Source organism: Patagioenas fasciata, chromosome 21 (assembly GCF_037038585.1).
Source record: "Patagioenas fasciata isolate bPatFas1 chromosome 21, bPatFas1.hap1, whole genome shotgun sequence".
Lineage (NCBI taxonomy): Eukaryota > Metazoa > Chordata > Aves > Columbiformes > Columbidae > Patagioenas > Patagioenas fasciata.
The window spans coordinates 10,494,180-10,516,277 of NC_092540.1; the positions used below are offsets into that span (position 1 = coordinate 10,494,180).

The window sequence follows — 22,098 nt, forward strand, 5'->3', positions numbered from 1 at the left end:
ATGGCAAGTCTGGTGGGATCGCTACTAGATCTGTTCTGCTGAGGTCCCTGGAGCATCTGTTATGGGTGACATGAATTAACCATCCCCTTTGTGGGCTCTGTCTCCTGGTAAAATATCAGGATTACAGTTTAAGCAGCGCAGATTGTAATTAAAGCCAGAAAGTGTGTGAGTAGCCAGATGTTAACTGGTGTCAACATCTCCAGAGCAGGTTGGTTTGACGCTGGTGTGGGGAGCGTAGGAGCATCATCCTACAGACGTGGGTTCGTGTTATGTTTACCTGAAATCTGAGCTTCCTGAAAGGGTATAAAAATCCCAGGAAAGGTTTGTTTTGTTACTTCAGTGTTGTGGCTGTTGGATTTCCTTAATTGTGGTGCAGGAGGCTTCCAGTAGGTCTCTGTTCCCTAGGGCTGCCCTCTCCAGCACAGGGAGGCCTGACCATCCCCCTGCCCAAAGCAGAGGCAGGGTCCAAGCCAGCAGAGTGCAGAGGTGGATTCAAAGGTGCTGGGGCCTGATGAGAGCTGGGGCCTCTCAAATGTGAAATGCCATTTGCTGCGGAGGTGCTGAATCTCAGGGGCCTGGGAAAACATCAAACACTTCCCCCTTTCCCTGGGACTTGCTGCTGTTAGAGAAAAGTGTTGAGGTTCCAGAGCTCATTCCAGCTTGGCTCTCAGACAAAGGATTTGTCCAGCTCCTTGGAATCTCCTTGCTAAGGTGGGAAGCAAATGGCCCCAGGGGATGTTTTCCACCCTTCACCCTGGTGCCAGGGTTTGGAGCCTGTGACGTGCTGAGCATGTTCTCAGCTCCAGTCTCTGAGTGCTTCTGCGCTGCTCTCAGCTTTCCGTACTGAGGACTGCCTCATGTCCTCAGGTGCCTGCTTAGCAGCCCCTTCATGCCCTTCAGAGCAGATAGGAGCACCTCATTTTGCCTAAAGGGAGGATGTATTTGCAACCCTTCAACATTAAAGAATCTTCCAGAGCTCACCTTCCATGGAGGAGAGGGAAAGAGGGTAAGACATCCTTGACACCATGGTGGGGATGTCTCAGACATTCCAGTGCATAAAAGGGAGGGGAGTTTGGTTCTATCTCACTTGGCCTCCTGCTCCCTCAATCCCCTGCTTTTCCCTTCCTCCCATCCCATCCTCTTCCATCCACCTCCTCAAACTGCTCCCTTCACCCTTCTGCGCTCCGTCTTTCTTTCCTCTTCTTGTCATTGTGGACATAGTCACTTTAGTATTGTAGATACTCCTCACCCCTGCCATTGCCCATACAATGTACTGAATTTCTGTCACCCAGCCAAAATGTGCAGTTTCAGGAGCATTTTCCCTCTCACAAGCCACTAAACTGAGCAAAGATTTTTTTTTTTTGTCTTAGAAGTGATATGTTGCGTTGGAAGACCTTGCTGCTCCGTTTGTTGCAGGGACTCACTTCTACTTGGGTTTATAGTTTAATAACCCACTCAATCCCGTTCCATCACAACTCAAAGATGCTTTTGGTTGTGCCTCCTCCTGCAGGCACAGTATTGCTGAAAGACTGTATTGATGAGGAGAGCTGAGAAGACCAGAGATCATCATGGCTTTTAGAGGCTGCACAGGGTTTGCTGGCTGGGTAGTTAACAGAGCTATATGTCTTTGATTGGGAAGCAAATCAGAGGCAAAGATCAATGGGAGGGAGATGGTCTGGACTAGGAGGTGTCCAGGCCCTTCTCAGAGCGTACTGCTTTGTGAATAAAACAGCAGGAACCCCCTAAGATCCCCAGAATTGACGGGAGGGTGTCTACCAGGTGAATGGGGAGGATTGTCTCACATTCAGCTCTCTGCCTTGTTTCTGCAGCTGGTGTCGGTGCTGAGGGAGCTGAGCTACCTGTCTGGCAGCCGGCTGGGAGCCATCCCACCCACGGCAGCAGAAATCTATTCCTCCAAGGAGTCATACCGGCAGCTGGCGGCCAACTTGGAGCTGATGGTGAACAGATACAACAAGGTCCTGAAGACAGTCCTGGAGGTCGAATACCCTCTCATACAGGAGCAGCTGTGGGATATTAACTTGAAGCTGAAGAAGGCAGAAGAAACACTCAACTGGAAGATGGAGGGTGAGCTAGCTCTGTGTTAGGGCAAAAGAGGCCGTACAGGATTTCACAGAATCCCAGACTGGTGAGGGCTGAAGAGACCTCTGGAGATCTCCCAGTCCAACCCCCCTGCTCACGCAGGGTCACAGAGCAGATCACACAGGTGGGTCCAGGCGGGTTTCAATGTCTCAGAGAAGGAGACTCCACACCCGCTCTGGGCAGCCTGGGCCAGGCTCTGGCACCTCCCAGCAAACAAGTTTCTGCTCATGTTCAGATGGAGCCTCCTGTGTTTCAGTCTGTGCCCGCTGCCCCTCACCCTGGCGTTGGGCACCACTGAACAGAGTCTGGTCCATCCTCTGACAGCCACCCTGAGATATTGATGCCATTGATCAGATCCCTCTCAGCTTCTCTTCTCCAGCTCAACAGCCCCAGCTCTCTCAGCCTTTCCTCAGAAGAAAAATGCTCTAGACCCCTCAGCATCTTGGTAGCCACCGCTGGGCTCTCCCCAGTAATTCCTTGTCCTTCTTAAACTGGGGTGCCCAGAACTGGACACACCACTCAGATGGGGCCTCACGAGTGCAGAGCAGAGGGGGAGGATTCACCTCCCTCGACCTGCTGGCCACACTCCTACTCACGCAGCCCAGGTACCATCAGCCTTCTTGGCCACAGGGCACATTGCTCATGGTTAACCTGCTCACTTGGGTCTCATCAGATTCCTCCCATGTCCCCAGCCTCCATCACCTGGTTCCCAGTGACAGTTCACAGCAGGGCAGGGGACTCTCCAGCAGAGCCAGCACTGGGGAGACAAAGGGCAGCCCCCAGCCTGCCTGCTCCTTCCCATCTTACCTTGATCTGCTTGGGCTGGGGACAGGATCCTGATCCCTTCAGCTTCCCTCTGGGCTTTTGGGGAAGAGAGGCTGCCCTGTAAGCAGTGATGCTGAGGAAACGGCAAGATTGGGGTTTGTGAGAGCTGGCAAGGCTGGGGTTGAAGAGTCTGCTCCCTGCCCGTGCCAGCCCAAGTGACCCACTGTGTGGTCATGTCCCTGTGTCCCCAAGGCACTGCTTTCTCCCTGAGTTGTGCAGGGACTGGGACCCCTTGGCCCAGCCATCTGGCTTGGGACAGACTTCTCCCGGTCGGGGCCAGGGCCACCTCGTTATCCTTTCCAGCCAGATGAAATACTGTGGTTAGTGGTGAGGTTTGTGCACCGTGACTTTGGGATGATTTAACCAGTGTTCTTGCTTGATCAGTTTTAACTGCAAAGCAGAATGGAGGAAGACAATTTGTTTCCTCTTGGTGAAAGCAAACTGCTCGCTGTTGGAATATATATTTCTGTCATCAGGCTTGTGGTATGAACAGGAACAAGTGTCCTCCCTTGGGAACTTGCAAAGCAGAATTCCTCATGCTGAAAAACTCTTTCTCCATTGCACAACAAAGATGAAGGGACTTTCCTGCAGATGAAGTTCCCTGAATCTAAATGCAGCCCTCGCTGGTACCTTGGGCTGTCACAGCCTGTGTTTGTGGGGCTGTGGGTCCCTGCTCTAGTGACAGTGGCAGGAACACTCAGCCTGTTGTCCTTGTTCTCTCTCTGGTAGCAGATTAAATCTGGGTACGGGAAAGGGGGAAGTGTCAGACGTCCCCACGGTGCTGGTGCTCCTGGCAGAAAACAGAGGCTGCAGCTGTACCATGGATTGTTGGGGTAGGAGGGAGCTAGAAGTGACTCTTTTGGTTGAGGTGGTAAGTCTCTTGTGTTAATGATGGGTGAGAAATACATGAAACCGTGGGGGAAAAGTCTTATGGAGAGTGCACAAGAGCTTGGCCATGCAGCTCTGAAAAAAAGTAGTCAATCATCTCATTTTTTACCAGGTGTCTGGGATCACATCTCCATGGTGATGGATGATGTCCATGACCTCGAGCAGAGGATACAGAAAGCCAAAAACAATGTTGAGGAGATCCAGACCATCGTGGGATCGTGGGCGTCGCCCATATTTGTGAGAAGAGATTGTAAAAGAGAATCGCTGCTGAGCCTGGAGGACTGTCAGGACCGCCTGGAACGGCGTTACAGCCTTGTCCGAGAGTCAGGGCAGAGGATTCATCTGCTGGTGAAGGTGAGGGGGGACCTTCTCCAGGGGTTTGTTGACTCTTCATAGGCTCTGGGTGTCTCTCCGCTCTGGTGAAAATGTCCAGAGCTGCTTCACCTTAAAATTAACTCCCTTAACTCATTTGAAAAACTTACCTGTTGTTGATTAAGGAATACTTTGATGGGTGAGCTGGTACAGCTGAGTGTGCGGGGCTGCTGACCAGGCACCGAGTTTGGAGCAGGAGTGGGAGCCGATGCAGCCCAGTCTGGCTCCCAGTCCTGGTTCTTGTGAAGCCACTAGAGGGGAGTCGTGCATCAGGCTTTGGGATCCTGCTCAGAGGAAAAACTCCTCCGAAATATTCACCTTAAAATGGAGAGGCAGCTGGCTGTGGCTGACCTTTCTGCTTTAGGCTTGTTGTTCCTCTGTGGGAGCAGGAGGTGACGCTGTCAGTCCAGGGAGAAGCTGAGTAACAAGAAAAAAGCTGCTGTCTGAACCCTGGGTTTTTTCCAGTGGCTTTGCCAGAGCTGAGAGTCCTCTTTGCAGAGCAGGAGAAAGCCCAAATCTCTGCGCCTCACCTGCCCAGAGGTTTTAGCGTGTCAGGGACAGCACCTTGGCTGGAAGGCAGATGGATTTTAGGTCCAGCCCACTCCTGAGGGTCACCATCTGGCCTTGGACTCTGGAGAGACTGGGCTGACCCTCTCTGGGACACTGAGCCCTTGTTGCTCACCTTACTTCACTGTCTGCACTCAGCCTTGGGCTTCTGACCCACTTCTGTACCCTCTGAACCCACGGCGAGGATTTTACTATGCCCACGTTGTCCTGCTGCTACAGCTGTGACAGGCTCAACCACCTCCAGCTACACCCAAAAGATGGGAACACTTCCTAAATTGACCGGAGAGAACATGGGGCTGTGGCCAAGGCAGAAGGGCTGGCACCGCTGCTCTGGTGGCTCACAGGGCAGGACCAACTGCAAAGCAGCATGAAGGTCCTGGGGAGGGAAAGGCACCGTGGCCCAAAATAGGATGTCCCCATGCCTCTGTCCTGCTGTGCTGGTCAAACCTGGAGGAACAGCAGCAAAGGGGCCAAGAGCTGGTCTGCTGTGTTTCCCTTGGGTGTTCAGGTCTTCTTTTGAGCAGGTGAGTCTTGAGGCTGCTGAGAGAAGAGCACAGAGAGTTTGGGTACGTGCACCCACAAGCACAGGCAGGACAGTGAGATGCTGGCTTGCATTGCCCTTTTGCACCAGGATGAGGCCTCTGGAGTAAAGGTTCAGTAGAACACCAGTGACAAGGGGGCATTGTCAAATACAAGGGCATGGGACGGTGAAGAGGGGGTGGTGCTTTCAAATGGGCATTCCCATAGTGTTCAGTCCTGTGAAGTTCCCCTTTCTCTTGTGTCAGCAAAATGTGGAGGTGAGTCTGCAAGGCACCAGAGCCCTGGCTTGCTCTGTTAACAGTTTAATCACTCAGCGTTGATGTGTAAAGTTGGGGAGCAGCAGCTCTGGGTTGACTCAAGCCCAATTGGCAATGCCACTCTATCTTGAGGAGGCTGAGGCCAGACCTTCTTGCTCTCTGCAACTGTCTGAAAGGAGGTTGGAGCATGGAGGGGGTTGGTCTCTTCTCCCAAGTAGTAAGAGATAGGATGAGAGGAAGTGGCCTCAAGTTGCACCAAGGAAAGTTCAGATTGGATATTAGGAAAAAATAATTCACAGAGAGGATTGTGAAGCTTTGGAATAGGCTGCCCAGAGCAGTGGTGGAGTCACATCCCTGGAGGTGTTAACAAATGTACAGATGGGGTTCTTAGGGACATGGGTTAGTGGTGGAGTTAGGTTATGGTTGGATTCGATGATCTTGAGGGTCTCTTCCAACCAGAATGATTCTATGATCTCATGTGTGCCAAGCTGCCATGCCACTGGGAATGGCACCCTCTCCTGTGTCCCCAGAGATGAAATACAGCCAGCTTTGAACCCCTGGCAGCAGACTGCAAGCTGGACCTTACGTTTTTTTTGAGCCCGTGCCTGTGTTGAGAGCCCCTGGCAGGCTTAGGAGAAAGAGCCCTCAGAGGGCATAGCAAGGCCGGAACAGGATCACGGCAGAGCCTGGGAGGTGCAGGGGATGGATACCCAGGCTGGTCTTGTGGGTGTGGAAGAGGAGACGCAAGAAGGATGGGGCCATTCTGTGGCCTAGAAAACCGTGAATTTCCTGACTGTGAACTTGCCTGGAGGTAAGGAACGCAATAAGCTGAGAAGGGAGGCTGTAAGCCAACCCTTTGTCTTCTGATCCCAATCTTTAACTATTTTCACTTGGTTTATTTAAAAACCCTTTTCTGAATTTTAAAGTTCTCTTGTTTTGAGATGACCATTTGTAGGGCAGAGGTGTAAGCAGTCCACTTGGAAGGACTCATCCACCCAAGGTAACATTATACAGGCCACAAGGACTGAGGCTTCATGCATTGGGATGAGCCTTTGGCCCAGGTCTGCAAAGCACCCTTGAGCCCTTTGGCCTCAGAGAAGAGGGAGGAGAAGGTTGCAGGGCTGCTAAGTCTCTCACGCACTCCATTTTTACCTTGTGATTATTTTGAGTTGCTTCAGATGACAAAGCAGCCCTTGACAGAAGGAGAAAATTGTGGCCATGCTACCAGCAGCAACATCCGTCTGTCTGGTTTCTCTCCCCCCGCAGGGCTGGTACCTGTGTGCTCATTGCCATGAGTCCTCAGCTGTGGGCAGCTCTTGTAGGACAGACTCAGCCCCGCTGTATTTCAAAGTGTCGTCTTTTTCTTCCAGGAAGACCAGAACCTCTTACTTGCAGACCCAGCATCTGACATCTGGAAGGCCTATGTGGATTACGTGGATGAGATAGTTCTGGGTGGATTCTTCACTGCCATTGAGTGCTCACTCAAGTAGCTCCTCGAAAACACAGGTAACTGCTGGTTCCTCAGCTCTGGCCGTGATACCATCTTCAGTCTCACCAAAAGGAAGTTTCTGTTTTGTGCTTTGACTTGTGGTGGTCTTTCTACTCTGCCTCTTGCATTGTCTACAGCAAGTGCTGGAGGAGCCTCCAGACTCAGAGGGTAACTCTGTCCCCTGGTCACTGGAGCAAAGCCTTGCTCAAGGGAAGGGACAGAGATGACTGTGCACCATTTGCTGGGATTTGTGAACAGACAAAATTGAGGCATCATTCCAAGTCTGTTCTTGGGCATCAGCCATCTCCTGACCTCCCATGCACAAAGCATCAAGGTGACACAACCTTTCGTTTGTGGAGAGTCTCAAGAGTTGGTTCTGTGGATGAAAGACATGAAAGAAAAACCTCCATCACTGAGGAGTGAGGAGAGGGGTCACCAAAGCAGAGCTCCTGCCTAAGGCTGCCACGGAGGGTCACTCTGCTGAGAGCAGCTGTGTCCAGCTAAAGCACATCTTCAGAACGCTTCCCTCCTGGATGTGGAGGCACACTGAGCTGGAGAATTGCATCCAGTTCCTCACCATCTTGTTAAAAACAAGCACATAATTTCACATTTGTGAAACCAGATGGTGTTTTATTTTTTCATGCCTTTCTCCACTAAATTAAAGAGCCTCTTGGTTCCTGTTGTTTTTCTCCTCTTTAAGTACTTATGCGCTGTAATTGTTCAGCTCTCAGACTCCCTTTTGATTAGCTGAAGAGCCTGGTCTCTTTAAGGCTTCCCTCCACAGCATTTTTCCGGTCCTTAAATCACTTGTGTCTCATCTGTTCTCCAGTATCTCCTGTGGGTACCAGAACACCAGCTGGTTTGGCAGCCTCCCCTCTGCGTTGTATGCAGACACAATGTCACTGGACCCAGCGAGTGGGTGTCCCACCTGCCTGGTGTCCCTGTGGGGCATGTGTGTGTCTTGTGGTGGGATGTTAGTGGTGGCTCTAGATCACTTTTCTCCCCTTCAAAAATAACCTGGCACCTCTGTTCTTCCCTACCAGATCCCAAGGCAGGGCTTCCTCCCCTGTTTGAGGTGCAGCTGGATTTGGTGATCCCAGATTTGATATTTCAACCCTCCTTGGACCCTGGCACAAACGATGGCTTCTACGACGTGGTGGAAGGTCTTCTCAACGACATCTACCGGATCTCATCGCTGGTGCCCAGGCTGGCTGAGCACAGCGGCTTCCTCCACTACCAGGTCCGTGGCTGTGGAGCTCCCTCACGCTGTGTGGCAGTGAGGAGGTGCCACGCTGCCCCCGCATCACTGCGAGCTCCTCTCCTCTTCTCTCCAGGCTGACATGGAGGACACGGCTGACCTGGCCGACATGCGCCATGAGCTGATGGGGCGTGTGCAGGCCGTGGTGGCGGCCTGCTGTGATTACCGCAGTGCCTTCGACCACTACTCCTACCTGTACGGGGAGGACAGAAAGGAGTTCTTCCGCCAGTTCCTCCTCTACGGGCACATTCTCACTGCGGCAGAAATCGAGGCCCATGCAGAGAACGGGGTCCCTGAGTCACCTCCCACGCTGCAGCAGTTCCGAGAGCAGATTGACTCCTACGAGAAGATCTATGAGGAGGTGAATCGCATCGAGCCCATCAGCATTTTCCAGAGTTGGATGAAAGTTGATGCTCGGCCTTTCAAAGCGTCTCTGCTGAATGTGATTAAACGGTGGAGCTTGGTGTTCAAGCAGCATCTCATGGACCACGTCATGCACAGGTAGGAACCGTTCTACCTCTTCTTCCCAGAACCAAAGTGGGTTTCTCTTGTGTTGGCTGGGCTTTATCATTTCACACTGATAAGCAAAAGGCTAATACAGGAGCAAGAGGAGGGGGCACACACCCCCTGCCAGCTCCATCGCATCTCTGCTAACTTGCATCCCCTCGTCTCTGCTGGGAGCAGCTGGTCCAGCTGAGTGTGTAAAGTGCAAACAGTTCCACGAACTCGGTACCATCGACATCCTGCGAGCTGATGCTCCTACGACCTACTGTGTGGTGTTGGACAGGATGTCTGTTTGTCTGTTCATCCTGGTCCAACTAATCTAATCTCTTCTAGGGCTCTGTGCTTATTTTGTTGAATTTGCCATCAGTAAAGCTGCATTAATGCCATGAGATACTTGCTCCGTTTCTAAATGGCAGTGCTCTTTTGAGTGCACTCTTTGTAAAAAAAGTAATTTGGGTTGCCTGGCATGAGCAGTCATGGGGAGGCAGTTTCAAGGTTACAAAAAGGAGGAGCTTTGGATGTAAGTTTTGAATTAACATGTGTTCCCTGCTCTGAATAGCTGCTCAGCCGCCTGGTCTCTGCAGGATGATGTGTTAGGTGATTTATTTGAGTAGTAGCAGCTGAAGGATGCCACAGGGCTTGGATGCTTACGAAGAAATATTTACAGACATATGTACTAGTGAAGGCTGCTGCGTGTGGTGGCTGCTGTGATCTCTTGTGTTCTTTTCAGCACGATGATTCCTGTGCAAAGAGGTTTTTGCATAGGTTAGAACAGGCATTTAGGAGTTCTTATTAAGAGCTCCTGACTCAGCAGTTTAGTCTTTAATAGGTGAAGTGTTTAGGGCTATGTTTTGGTCCAGCAGCATCCACAGAATTTAAGCGGGCACTTCAAAAGTAAGCGTTTTGAGAAGGGAAGAATGGAAAGGACCAAAGATCCAGGAGCCCATCAAGCTCTGCTAACAGTGTCCAGCAGCTGGTGAGATCAAGAAGCAGGTAGGGAAACTTCCCCCAAATAGTCTCCTTGTCTCTAACCATTCATACCTGAGGACTTTGAGAGTCATGGGTTGTACCTTTGTATCTAAAGACCTGGATGGATTTTTTTTTCTCCCACAAATGTTCGGTTGCTTTTCTGAACCGCTGTGAATTTTTAACATCTGCATCCTTCTGCAGCAGAGACTTACCCTCTGAAATAAGGCAGCGTGCGAAGAAGAATCCCTGTTTGTTGTAGCTTTACAACCTACCAGGTTCATTTGTTGAATTCTTGTATTGGAAGAGATGACATGAAAACTGCCCTTTCAAATTCACTCTCTTCAGACCACAGACCCGAGCTCACAGGTCTCCCTTATAGAATCATAGGATAGAGTCATAGAATCTGTTTGGTTGGAAGAGACCATCAAGATCACAGAGTCCAACCATAACCTAACTCTGGCACTACCCCATGTCCCTGAGAACCTCATCTATATGTCTATCCAACCCCTCCAGGGATGGTGACTCCACCACTGCCCAGGGCAGCCTGTTCCAAGGCCCGACAGCCATTTCTGTGAATAATTTTTTTCCTAATACCCAATCTGAACCTCCCCTGGAGAAATTTGAGGCCATTTTATCTTATCACTTGCTACCTGAGAGAAGAGACCAACCCCCTCCATGCTCCAGCCTCCTTTCAGACAGTTGCAGAGATCAGGTCTCCCCTCATCTCCTGTTCTCCAGGCTGAACAGCCCCAGCTCCCTCAGCTGCTCCTCGTAAGACTTGTGCTCCTCAAATGCCTTTTCTCCAACCTGTGAAGTCCCAACCCATTTATCCGTTCCTCACAGGAAGCTGTACCACATCTATGGATCCCTGTGAGCATGAACTGTGGTTCTGATGCCCTCAGCATGTTGCCATGTGATGGGCAGAGTTAGCCAGGCCTTTCCCTCTCCGTGCCAGTCCAGCTGCCTGGATGATTCCGGTAGGAACTGCTCTCATTTGGTGCTTTCCTGTTTTGTGTTCTACAGCTTGTCTGACCTGGACGAGTTCATAAAAACTGCTGGCAAAGGTTTGAGCAAAAAGGTTGAAAAAGGCGATTATGATGGTTTGGTGGAGATCATGGGGCATCTCCTGGCCGTTAAGGAAAGGCACAGTGTCACCGATGCCATGTTCGAGCCCCTGAAGCAAACCGTCGAACTGCTGAAGACGTACGAGCAAGAGCTGCCGGAGGAAGTCTATAAGCAACTGGAGGTGGGTGAAAAGCTGCGGTGGACACGGCGGTTTGCCAAGTAGCCAGCGTCAAAGAGTATGAGCTTAAGAGCATTGCAGGAATATTTAAAGCCCCACTCCCTGTCATTAGAGGGCCTCAGTGGATAGTATTTTACTATTGTGGGATGTGCCTTAATAGCTCTAAATTTTGGAGTTATATTGAGATTTTTCTTTTAAAGCAGAGATTAAGCCTTTTGTTATGTATGAAAAACATAGAATTGCCTGCTCCAACTCTCAGCGATTACTCTTGAAAAAAATTAATGCATTTTCAAATACATCTGTTAATTAGTTTGAATTATAATTATTTTTAAATAAGCCAGTTCTTGGCAACTGTGGAGATGGGAAGGATAATGTTGGCAGAGGAGTCGCCTTCTCATAGGACTTCAGTCCTCCACTAGGTCTATAACACCCAATCTGCTTGACCCAAAGGACATCACTGGGAGCACGTTATGAAAGTATTTCAGCACCTTTCCACATCTGGCCCTGATGAATCAATTTTTCTTTGGGGAATTCTTCTCATTTCTGGACAGGGGACCATGAGGTGAAGGTTGGAAAAGCCTGTGGGATGCCCCGCCAGCCTTGGGGAACTGGCAGCAGTCACCATGTTACGGTGGAGGAGCGTGTGGCTGCGTACTGATGGATACCCCTTAGTCACGGGGCGTTGTGTGCAGAGGGCTCTGTGTAGGACACCAGGTTTAAGGCAGAGCTTTTTGGGGAGAAGTTCCTCCCTCTGCTGCAGGCTTGGATGGGACCTGAGCGGGGTTTAGCAATCCCCCAGTTTTCTGCTGGTGCAGCCGTGATCCACGGGTGGTTGTATCACCAAATCGGACACGGGTAAGGGTCCTAAAGATAACTGGATTCCTACAGACACCCTGAAAAACAGAAGAGCTGCATTAAATGAATGTTTTGGCTGCTACAGCAGCTTCAGTTCAGCATAAAAAATGGTGCTATGGGGAACCCAGCTCTGCTGATTCCTCTGCCCAGGAGCTGCTTGCTTGGTGCCCGTTTGTGCGTGTAGATTTGAACAACTGATTTATTTTTCTGACAGAAGAAATGAGGTATGCAGGGCAGCCATTCAGATGGAGGAGATAACAAAACAGTTTCGTTCTTTCTGGCAAGTGACAGCAACACATAGTTGAATAATTCATTCACTGCTGTACACAGTAGGAAAACCAAAGTAAGTTCCTCCAGGTACCGCTCCCTCCATGGCCATGAAGATGGATGGGCTGGAGCTGATAGTTTGTATGAGAAGGACAAGGAAGCAGCTCCATGTGTGCCCTGCTATGGTCATGGATAGTGATTTCTACAGAGACTGGAACATGAAGTGCCAGAAAGAGACCCCTCAGGAGGGACTGGCCCTGCTCTGGCCGCCTCTGCTGCCTCCAGGTTATTTCGCTTCTTTGCATAGTGTTGGTGCATCTCCATTAGTCTTCTCAACTATGTGCACTGGGATGAAAAGAAGCCCAAAGTCTTTCCTGTAGGCTGGCACAGTACCTGGGGAAGTGGGAGAGCAAAGCTGTGGGACTTGAGGACAGCAGAGCCCTGGCTGGTGTCACTGTCTGGGGTGAGGATTTGGCTCGAGAAGTCTGGTGAGAAGAGAAGAAATCAAATCTCTTTCTGAATAAAATCCCAGGTGCAAAGGGTGGATTGTTAGCAGTGCTGTGCACCAGCAGCTTGGATGCAGTCCTGAGAAAGAAACTGTCTTATTTAGTACTAATATTATACAGGCAGGCTGGAGGGATTTGCCCCAGAAAGCTCTGTAGAAGTCCTTCTGGCATAATATCTTCTGCTCTAAGAGCTGGCTGGAAATTTCCCAGGCTCTGTTTCTTAATTAGCTCTGGGAAGCCGGACGATCTGATGAACTCGCATCCTCAGCCCACCCTCCTGCCCCCAGCCAGCTCTGGGTCCCGCTGGGCTCGGTGTCAGGAGAACTGTGCTCTCTCAACCACCGAGCCATCCTGGGAGCCCAGGATCTGGTCTGGGACCCTTCTTCTGAAGTTATTTAACATGTTTTTGCAATCAGAGCAGTCAGTTTTAAAGTCTCAGTCTTCATTCGTCTTCAAAATTGTGGATAACTGATAAGTTTTATCCCAAATTGTGTTTAGCTTTTGCATCACAACAAAACTTCCTTGCAGTTTTAGGCATGGAATCTGTTGCTTTTCCTGTTCTGTGATTGTCCATAAACAGATCAGTCACATCTTATATCAAATAGCAAATACTGCCTACCGTCATTTAAATTTTGCTTGCAGGAGCTGCCAGAAAAATGGAACAATATAAAGAAGCTGGCGATAGCTGTGAAGCAGCATGTGGCTCCTCTGCAGGCGAACGAAATGACAGTTGTGCGCAAGAGCTGTGCGGCGTTTGATGTTGAGCAACACAGATTCAGAGAGCGATTTCGGAAAGAAGCACCATTCAGGTACAGTGAAATTATAACATCAGAGAAGCCCTGAGGAAGAAAAGCTTCATGGGATCATCTCGGAGTGTCCTGAGGATGTGTTCTTGAACCCTTGCATACATTTCCTACCTGCTCACGGTGTTGTATCTGTTATGCCCTGGGTGTTTTGTCCCTGCAAACACTGTAAGGTGTTAGCGAGAGATTCAATCTGGATGCTGAGTGCACAATATTGCTTAAAGGGGTTGTCAGCAGTGCCATGTGGCTGCACCATCAATGGGTACTATAGATGTATCATGTCTGCTTTGTGTCTCAGAGGCACCATTTGTTTTATGTTTTCTTTAGAAGTTGTTACAATATCACTTATGAAGAATAAACATTTCTTTCTAGGTTTGACACCAAAAAGCCTTATCAACTGCTGGATACAAAGCACATTGAGATTAAACAAATGGAGTCAGCCATGACCTCGATTTATGAATCAGCTGGTCTGTTTGAAGTCACAGTGCCAGACTATAAACAACTGAAGCAGTGCCGAAAGGAGCTGTGTCTTCTCAAAGAGCTCTGGGCTATGATCTCCCTTGTGGGCACTTGCCTTGATGACTGGCAGACCACCAAATGGGCGGATATTAACGTGGAAAACATGGATCTGGAGTGTAAAAAGTTTGCAAGAGAGATTCGGAATTTGGATAAGGAGGTGAGGGCGTGGGATGCTTTCACTGGGCTGGACAGCAAGGTGAAGAACATGCTGACGGCCCTGAAAGCTGTGGCAGAACTTCAAAATCCCGCCATTAGGGAAAGGCACTGGAATCAGCTGATGCAGGTGACGGGTGTGAGGTTTGTGATGGACTCGGACACCGCGCTGGCTGACCTCCTGAAGCTCAACCTCCATAACTTTGAGGATGAGGTTCGTGGCATTGTGGACAAAGCGGTACGAGAAATGAGTATGGAGAAAGTCCTGAAGGAGCTAAAAATGACTTGGAGCACCATGGAGTTTCAGTATGAGCCTCACCCCCGGACGAACATCCCGTTGCTGAAGTCAGACGAGGAACTCATAGAAACTTTAGAAGACAACCAGGTGCAGCTGCAGAATTTAATGACATCCAAATGTATTGCTTTCTTCTTGGAGGAAGTGTCCATATGGCAGAGGAAGCTGTCCACAACAGATTCCGTCATTTCTCTCTGGTTCGAAGTGCAGCGTACGTGGTCTCACTTGGAGAGCATATTCATAGGCTCAGAAGATATACGGGCACAGCTTCCTAAGGTATGAAATCCCAAATCCTATTTTTCCTGTGTGGAAAGCGTTGAAGAAGAGCCTCCATTACACAGAAGAAGGTTGTCTATATTGCCGTGTTCCCCCAAGCAGGACTGTTCTCTTGCTGCATTGCTTTCTTGGAGGCTCCCTTAATGCTACAGCAGTTTCCCCAGTGTTGCCCCAGGCTGTTTTTGTACTGTTGGTTGTGCCTGAACCCTGCTGAGAAACTGTTTTTCCTCCCCTCCACCATTGCACAGCAGATGCAGAGTTCCTGGAGGCTGAGCAGGAGGCTGCTGGCTTCCTTCAGTGATACAGGCATGTTCCCTCTTTCCTTGGAGGGGAGAAGACGGAGATAATTACTCAGATGGTGCAAATTGTCAAATCAGAGCTGGACCAGGCAGCTTTGCAGTATCCGCTTCCCTGCCTCCAGTGCTGGTGCAGCAGGAGAGCAGCTCTTCTCCCACTTCAGCTTCAGAAAATTGAGCAGAGTTGTCACTGATGCCCTCCTCAGGGTTGTGACCTCCTCAGGGCTGTCTTTGAGTCCAGCTTCCAGTCTTATTCCCTATTCTCTTGATTATTTAGAAAATCTTCCAAGCTTGTTCCTGGCCCCGCTGGACCACTCGCAGCCCTGTGGAGGAACCTGCCTTTCACTCACGAGTGACCCACAGTTGGCTGTGTGACCCCCGTCCCTGTTCACGAGCAGCATCGCTGACAGCACCACTGTGGGACGAACACCCACGAGGGGATGTGCGCAGCCCATTGACCCCTGGACAACACACTGTTCTGTCTCCAACCCTGCACTCTGCTCTGCTTGGACTGTTCCTCCATCTGCTTTAGAGAGCACGCTGTGCTGAGTGTCCTGGGGGCAGTTTTTGGCCCCTCACGCCAAGAAAGCCCTTGTGGTGCTGGAGCAAGTTGAGAGAAGGGAATGGAGCTGGTGAGGGGCTGGAGCACAAGTGTGATGGGAGCGGCTGAGGGACCTGGGGGGTTCAGCTGGAGAACAGGAGCTGAGGGGAGACCTTCTGATCTCTGAACTGCCTGAAAGGAGCTTGGAGCCAGGGGGGTCGGGCTCTGCTCCCCAGGAACAAGCGCCAGGAGCAGAGGAAACGGCCTCAAGTTGCCCAGGGGAGGTTGAGGCTGGATCTGGGGAACAATTTCTTCCCCAAAGGGCTGTGGGGCATTGGAACAGGCTGCCCAGGGCAGTGCTGGAGTCACCATCCCTGGAAGATGTATAGATGAGGAACATGGTTTAGTACTAGATTTAGGTTATGGTTGGACTCAGTGATCTCAATGGTCTCCTCCAGCTAAATGATTCTATGATTCTGGGCACACCTCGCTCACTGGGCAATATATACAGGTGCTGATAACCAGTGCCCTGAGGCTGTACCATGTGCCAGCAAGCTCTTAATATCCAGGAGCTATCTAATGTCATGTATGAAATTGCATCATGATTTACATTTGCATCCTGCTGGGCAGCTGTCTGCATCTCAGTAGCTGTCTGGCAGTGGTATGAACCATAGAACCATAGAGGATGTCCTGACTTGGAAGGACCCATCAGGATTGTCAAGTCCAACTCCTGTCCCTGCACAGGACACCCCACAATTCACCCCATGTGTCTGAGGACATTGTCCAGTCTCTCCTTGAACACTGTCAGGTTGGGGCTGTGACCCCTCCCTGGGAGCCTGTTCAGTGTCCAGCACCTCTGGGTGAAGAACCTTTTCCTCATGTCCCACTGACCCTCCCTGGCACATCTTCTGCCGTTCCCTGGGTTCTGTCACTGTCACAGAGCAGAGCTCAGCCCTGCCCCTCCTGCTCCTGCTGAGGAACCTGCAGCCCCATGAGCTCTGCCCTCAGTCTCCTCTGCTCCAGCTGAGCAAACCCAGGGACTTCAGCCGCTCCTCATACGGTTTCCCCTCCGAACCCTTCACCAAGTTCATGTCCCTCCTCTGGACACCCTCCAGTAGCTTTGTCTCCTTTTCTCCTGTGTCCCCAGCCCTGCACACAGTGAATGCTCCAGGTGAGGCCGCCCCAGCACAGAGCAGAGCGGGACAATCCCCTCCCTGCCCGGCTGGCCGTGCTGTGCTGGATGCACCAGGACACCGGGCCCTCTTGGCTCCAGGGACACAGGTGGCTCAGTCAGCAGCTTCTCTTCCGTAAAAGAAAGACTGAAGCTCAAAGTCTCTGTAGCTGAGCACCCTCAGGATGCATCCAGGGCTGGGGGGATGTGCTGACAGGCTGTGGGATGCTCACCTGGAGCTGGATCTGTGGCGTGAGTGTAGGGAGGGCTCAACCTTCCAGATGGAGCCTTGCTCCTGGGGCTGAACACAGGGTAGCGTGGAAGTGTTACCTGGGCTGCTTGGAACACTTGTTCAGTGTCCCGCCTCACTTAGGAGGCCTGACCTGGGAAGAAGGGAGGAGCAGAGATGTTTTGAACATAGCTTGCTTTATTCTTCAGTGTTTAGCTCCAGAAATTCAGAGTCCCTGTTAGATATGGAGCATAATTGTTGATGTGGGCCTCCGGTGCTGAGGTGGGGTTTCCATACCCTCATTGAAGGCAAGGAAGGGCTCTCCTCTACAAGAGTCATCATACCCGTTTTGTGGATGGGTGTTGGGATTCCTGTGCTGTAGCAGGAGGGGAGGAGTGCACTCACATGAGGCTGGTAGCCTTTCCACGGTGTGGGAGCATCTCCTGCTGCTGCAGCCAGGGAAACTTGGTACTTCACCTGGACATGGGAGAGAGAGATTTATGAGGTTTTCCAAGGGGAATTAAATCCCATGAAAATGGTTGGTCCTAGACATTGCCTCCTGCATGGAGCACTTTATCCACAACCCCTTTGGGATACAGTGACAAGAAGGCAAGTGCCTGTTTGCAGACCAGTTTCAGGCAAGTCAGTGGAAGAGCCATTCTGGAATGGTGGAGGGGTCCCTGTCTGCACTGGACAGAAGGTTTTCCCCTCAACCCAAAGACAGCACCCAGAGGATGGAGACCTTTAGCACAAAATCCATGTTTTACCATGAACATGTTTGTGTTGCTTTTTAGGACTCCAAACGCTTTGAAGGGATTGATGTGGACTTTAAAGAACTGGCCTATGAAACTCAGAAAACCCCAAATGTGGTTGAGGCCACCAATAAACCAGGTCTGTCCCAACAACTGGAGGACATTCAGAGTAGGTAGGTACAACTTCAGTCCCAGGATTTTGTCAGAGACTGGGATCAGCTCTAATAAGTTGGTTTAACCTGTGCTCCAAGGCTTTCCTTCTGGACTGTGCGTTCTTTGCATTCACACATTGAGTCTTTTTATTCATGATCCATCACCCTGAAGCCCCCAAGGTGGATTCTGGCTTTGCGTATGTGCAAACTCTTATCTTGAATATTGATTTGCACACATACAAAGCTAGGCACTCAGTTGGTTTTAATAACATGTGGCCTCACTGCCACCCCAAATTTGGTGTCTTAAATATCTATTTAGCAGTCCAAGCAGGGATATCTGCAGCAGAGCTGATCCCATGTGCTTTAATTAACAAAATTATCTTTGTGTGTGTACCCTTCACAGATGGTATAACTAAACTCCCTGAGAAAGACCTTAATGTCCAGAGATGGATACAGTTCTCACCTAACATATGAGCTACTCTACCTGGAACACACCTAACAAGTTAACGTGAGAGCTGTTGTGTCAGTAATAACTATCCATTTAAAATAGAGATCTAATTTTACTTCCTAAACAGATAAGGCCCGTGTTCCCCACAGAGGACGAACTGCATGTTATTTATGAACTTTGAAAGCTCAGCAGCAGTTTAACATGTAAACACTGAGAGATTCATTTTAGAACGGAGCAAACAAGTTTCTTTTCAGGCTTCACAAGCACAAAAAGCTGAGTAGGTTTGAATCAGACTTTAAAATGTGCTCATTAGAATAAAAGCAGTTTTGGAAACTTTCATCCTAGTGTGAAATCACCTGTGGCAGTTGAGAGCTTGTCTAAAACAGTAAGTCAGACTGCAAAGCCTTTCTAGCCTCTTCTTCCACCTGTGTTTCTGCTTTTTGGTGAGGATTCTCTGACTCTTTGTCTGTTTGACCCTTGGGAGTGGAGAGAGATCTATGAGTTACTATGTGCTTTGTTATCTATTTGGAAAATGCTGTAAAGGACCAGCCTGCAGGCTCAGCTCATGTCTGGCATTTCCCCATGGGAGGGGAGAATCTGCTCGATGACCCAAACTGTAGCACGACACATTAAAGGATATTCACCCGCCTGTCCTGGGCTCTATTTTTCTGCTCTTCTCCCCAGGTTGTCCCTGTGTGAGAAGGCTTTGGCTGAATATTTGGACATGAAAAGATTGGCCTTTCCCAGATTTTACTTTGTTTCTTCAGCAGATTGATTGGATATTCTTTCCAATGGCACCAACCCACAGCTGGTAAGCCTTGCACTATGTCACCTTCACATTTTCCAGCTGTCAGTAATGTCAGGGTGGAAGATGCTGTCTAGGGACTCAGCTGTAGCTTATCCTTTCTTGAGTGCCTTTTCTCCCACCCTCACTTGGATTAACAATAACTCTTTCACTGCTGGCCTTCATCTGTCGTCTCTGAAAGGCAATGCGCACACTGTATGTTGTCCCATCTGTCCCTGGTGATGCTTGCAGATGGTTCTGAAAGCACTGCACAGAGCAGAGCTATGTTCTTGATACCATAAAAACAGTGGGTTTGTTTCTGCTGGGATACAGTGAGGTTGGGGGAAACCATTTCTTGAGGATCTCAGCCAAAACTTGTTGCTGAGCTTGGTTCCCCAAGCTGGGATGCCAGCAAACAGCATCTGTTGTTGAAAGAGCCACAGACCGATCATTCAAATGTGACAGTGTTGACAACCGAGGGCTTGGAGACGTCTCTGTTTTTAGGCAGAGGAGACATCTGCTAGTCAGCCACTCCTTCCTTCCCCCATGCAAAGGTCTTTGGGATGGCCTGTTTACAGGGGAAGAGCAGAACACAGCCTGGAAGAGGTAAGACAGCTGGTGGTCAGACAGTGGCTGTGGCCAAGGCAGGACTTCCTTGGGTTGCCACCCACCCCTGCACAGCTCTGCTTGGCCTTGTTTGGGACGCATCTTTTATTCAGAGGTTGGTGCGTAAAACCAGTCAAAACGTTCACAGCAAAAGGCGAGTGTTGGATGATGAACAAAGTCCTAATTCTGTCTTTTGGTAGCGAGTATTTTCACTTTCTTCAGGCTTTCCACCATTTTCAGTATTGATGTGAGCACAGGAATGGAGCAGGTTTGCATGTGTATTTGGAAATGCTGTTGTTTCCCTCTAACCTTTAACGCTGCTTCTATCTGTGTCTGCTGCTGGGTGATTTCAGCCCACAGAGTATCATAAATACATAGTTGATTGATATTTAAAATGAAGAGGAAAAAAAAAACACAGGAAGCAAAGATACTGTGTTGAAATGCTCTGTTGAGTAAGAAGAAATTCCTGGTGTTTTCTGTTATTCAAAAGTATTTGCAGTAAAATCAAAGTAAATGTCAAGCAGTATCATACATAGATACACTCTCAGCCTTCCCAATGTAGTTTCAAAGTCTGATGATTCCTAAAGGAGGATTAAATACACAATGACATTATCCTCGTGAACTGGGTGCTGAACTTGTGCAGATTCAGGTGCGTTCGGGCTCTGGCAGCAGGATCGCAGCAAGTGCTGGGGTTGTGTCCGAACCCTCCAGACTGGACAGGGTCTGGGAAGGGGCAGCTGGGGATTTGTGACCAGAAGCTTCTACATGTAAGAAAAAGTTTCTACGGTTTACTTACGGTTTGAAAAGAGATAAGCTTATGGCCTCAAGATACGCTTAATGGCCTCAAGTTGTGCCAGGGGAGGTTCAGATTGGATATTGTAAAAAAATTCTTCCCAGAAAGGGCTGTGGGGCATGGGAACAGGCTGCCCAGGGCAGTGCTGGAGTCACCATCCCTGGAGGGGTTTAAAAGACATTTAGACGAGGTTCTTAGGGACATGGATTAGTGCCAGAGCTAGGGTATGGCTGGACTTGATCCTGAGGGTTTCTTCCACCCAAAATGATTCTGTGATCTGGGGGGATGCTGAGTGCCCTGTGCTTCTCAGAGTCACTTAGCACCTCCCAGGGTTTGGCCCTGCTTGTATGTGTGTGAGAAGCTGCGTCCACTTGCAGCACAGCTCATGAGAGGGAGGGTTGTAGTTCTTTGTGAGTCAGTGAGTCAGAATTAGATGGACAAATCCACCTCCACCCTTCCTTCTCTGAAAGCATCAGAGCATTGGGCATCTCACGCAGAATCCCAGAATGTCAGGGTTGGAAGGGACCTGGAAAGCTCATCCAGTCCAATCCCCCCATGGAGCAGGAACACCCAGCTGAGGTTCCACAGGAAGGGGTCCAGGGGGTTTGAATGTCTGCAGAGAAGGAGACTCCACAACCTCCCTGGGCAGCCTGGGCCAGGCTCTGCCACCCTCACTGAGAAGAAGTTTCTTCTCCAATTTAAGTGGAACCTCCTGTGTTCCAGTTTGAACCCATTCCCCCTTGTCCTATCACTGGTTGTCACCGAGGAGAGCCTGGCTCCATCCTCCTGACACTCCCCCTTTATATATCTGTAAACATGAATGAGTCCCCCCTCAGTCTCCTCTTGTCCAGCTCCAGAGCCCCAGCTCCCTCAGCCTTTCCTCACACGGGAGATGCTCCACTCCCTTCAGCATCTTGGTGGCTGCGCTGGACTCTCTGCAGCAGTTCCCTGTCCTTCTGGAACTGAGGGGCCACAACTGGACACAATATTCCAGGTGTGGTCTCCCCAGGGCAGAGCAGAGGGGCAGGAGAACCTCTCTGACCCACTGACCACCCCCTTCTAACCCATCCCAGGTACCATTGGCCTTCCTGGCCACAAGGGCCCAGTGCTGGCTCATGGTCACCCTGCTGTCCCCAGGACCCCCAGGTCCCTTTCCCTCATTTCTCATCTCCCCTATGGGAGTTTTTCTACCTCTCTGCTGTAATTGAGAGAGGCAGCTCCTGTCTGGGACTGCTTTGGGAGCTTCCCCTTTCTGTGGGGACGTCAATCCTAGGAGAATCTCACCTTCATTGGCGTGGGGCGCGCAGTGATGCAGTTGTGTGTTACGCAGTGGTCTGGAAGAAGTGCTGGTGACCTGCTCAGCTCCCAGCAGGCAGATGCTGATGTTGAGAGCCCACAGCATCTCCCTGTTGGCTTTGCAGACTCAGATGGAGGTGAACAGGAAAGAACTGAATTATTCTTTTCCTTCTGGAAGAGTGCTTTTGGTGAACATGGTTGTTCTATAGGAGGTCTGGGCTGTTTATCATAGGTCTTAGGCAGAAATAAAGATCTTTCTTCTCCATGAAAGAGAATTTAGGATATTTCACTAGCACAAAATCAGTTTCTAGTAGTGGAAAAACAGGAAAGTTCATAGTGAAGAA

General features: G+C 50.0%; 1 protein-coding gene across 1 annotated transcript in view; it reads left to right on the plus strand.

The window, feature by feature from the left end:
- Positions 1 to 8,084: 8,084 nt before the first annotated feature.
- LOC136110908 (dynein axonemal heavy chain 9-like) overlaps positions 8,085 to 22,098 on the plus strand; it is a 34,666-nt gene continuing 20,652 nt past the window's right edge. The window contains exons 1-5 of the mRNA XM_071817680.1: positions 8,085 to 8,278; positions 8,373 to 8,797; positions 10,793 to 11,015; positions 13,283 to 13,449; positions 13,816 to 14,686. Of these exons, the coding sequence (XP_071673781.1) occupies positions 8,379 to 8,797; positions 10,793 to 11,015; positions 13,283 to 13,449; positions 13,816 to 14,686 (1,680 nt within the window). The 5' untranslated portion in view covers positions 8,085 to 8,278; positions 8,373 to 8,378. The remainder of the gene's footprint in view (positions 8,279 to 8,372; positions 8,798 to 10,792; positions 11,016 to 13,282; positions 13,450 to 13,815; positions 14,687 to 22,098) is intronic.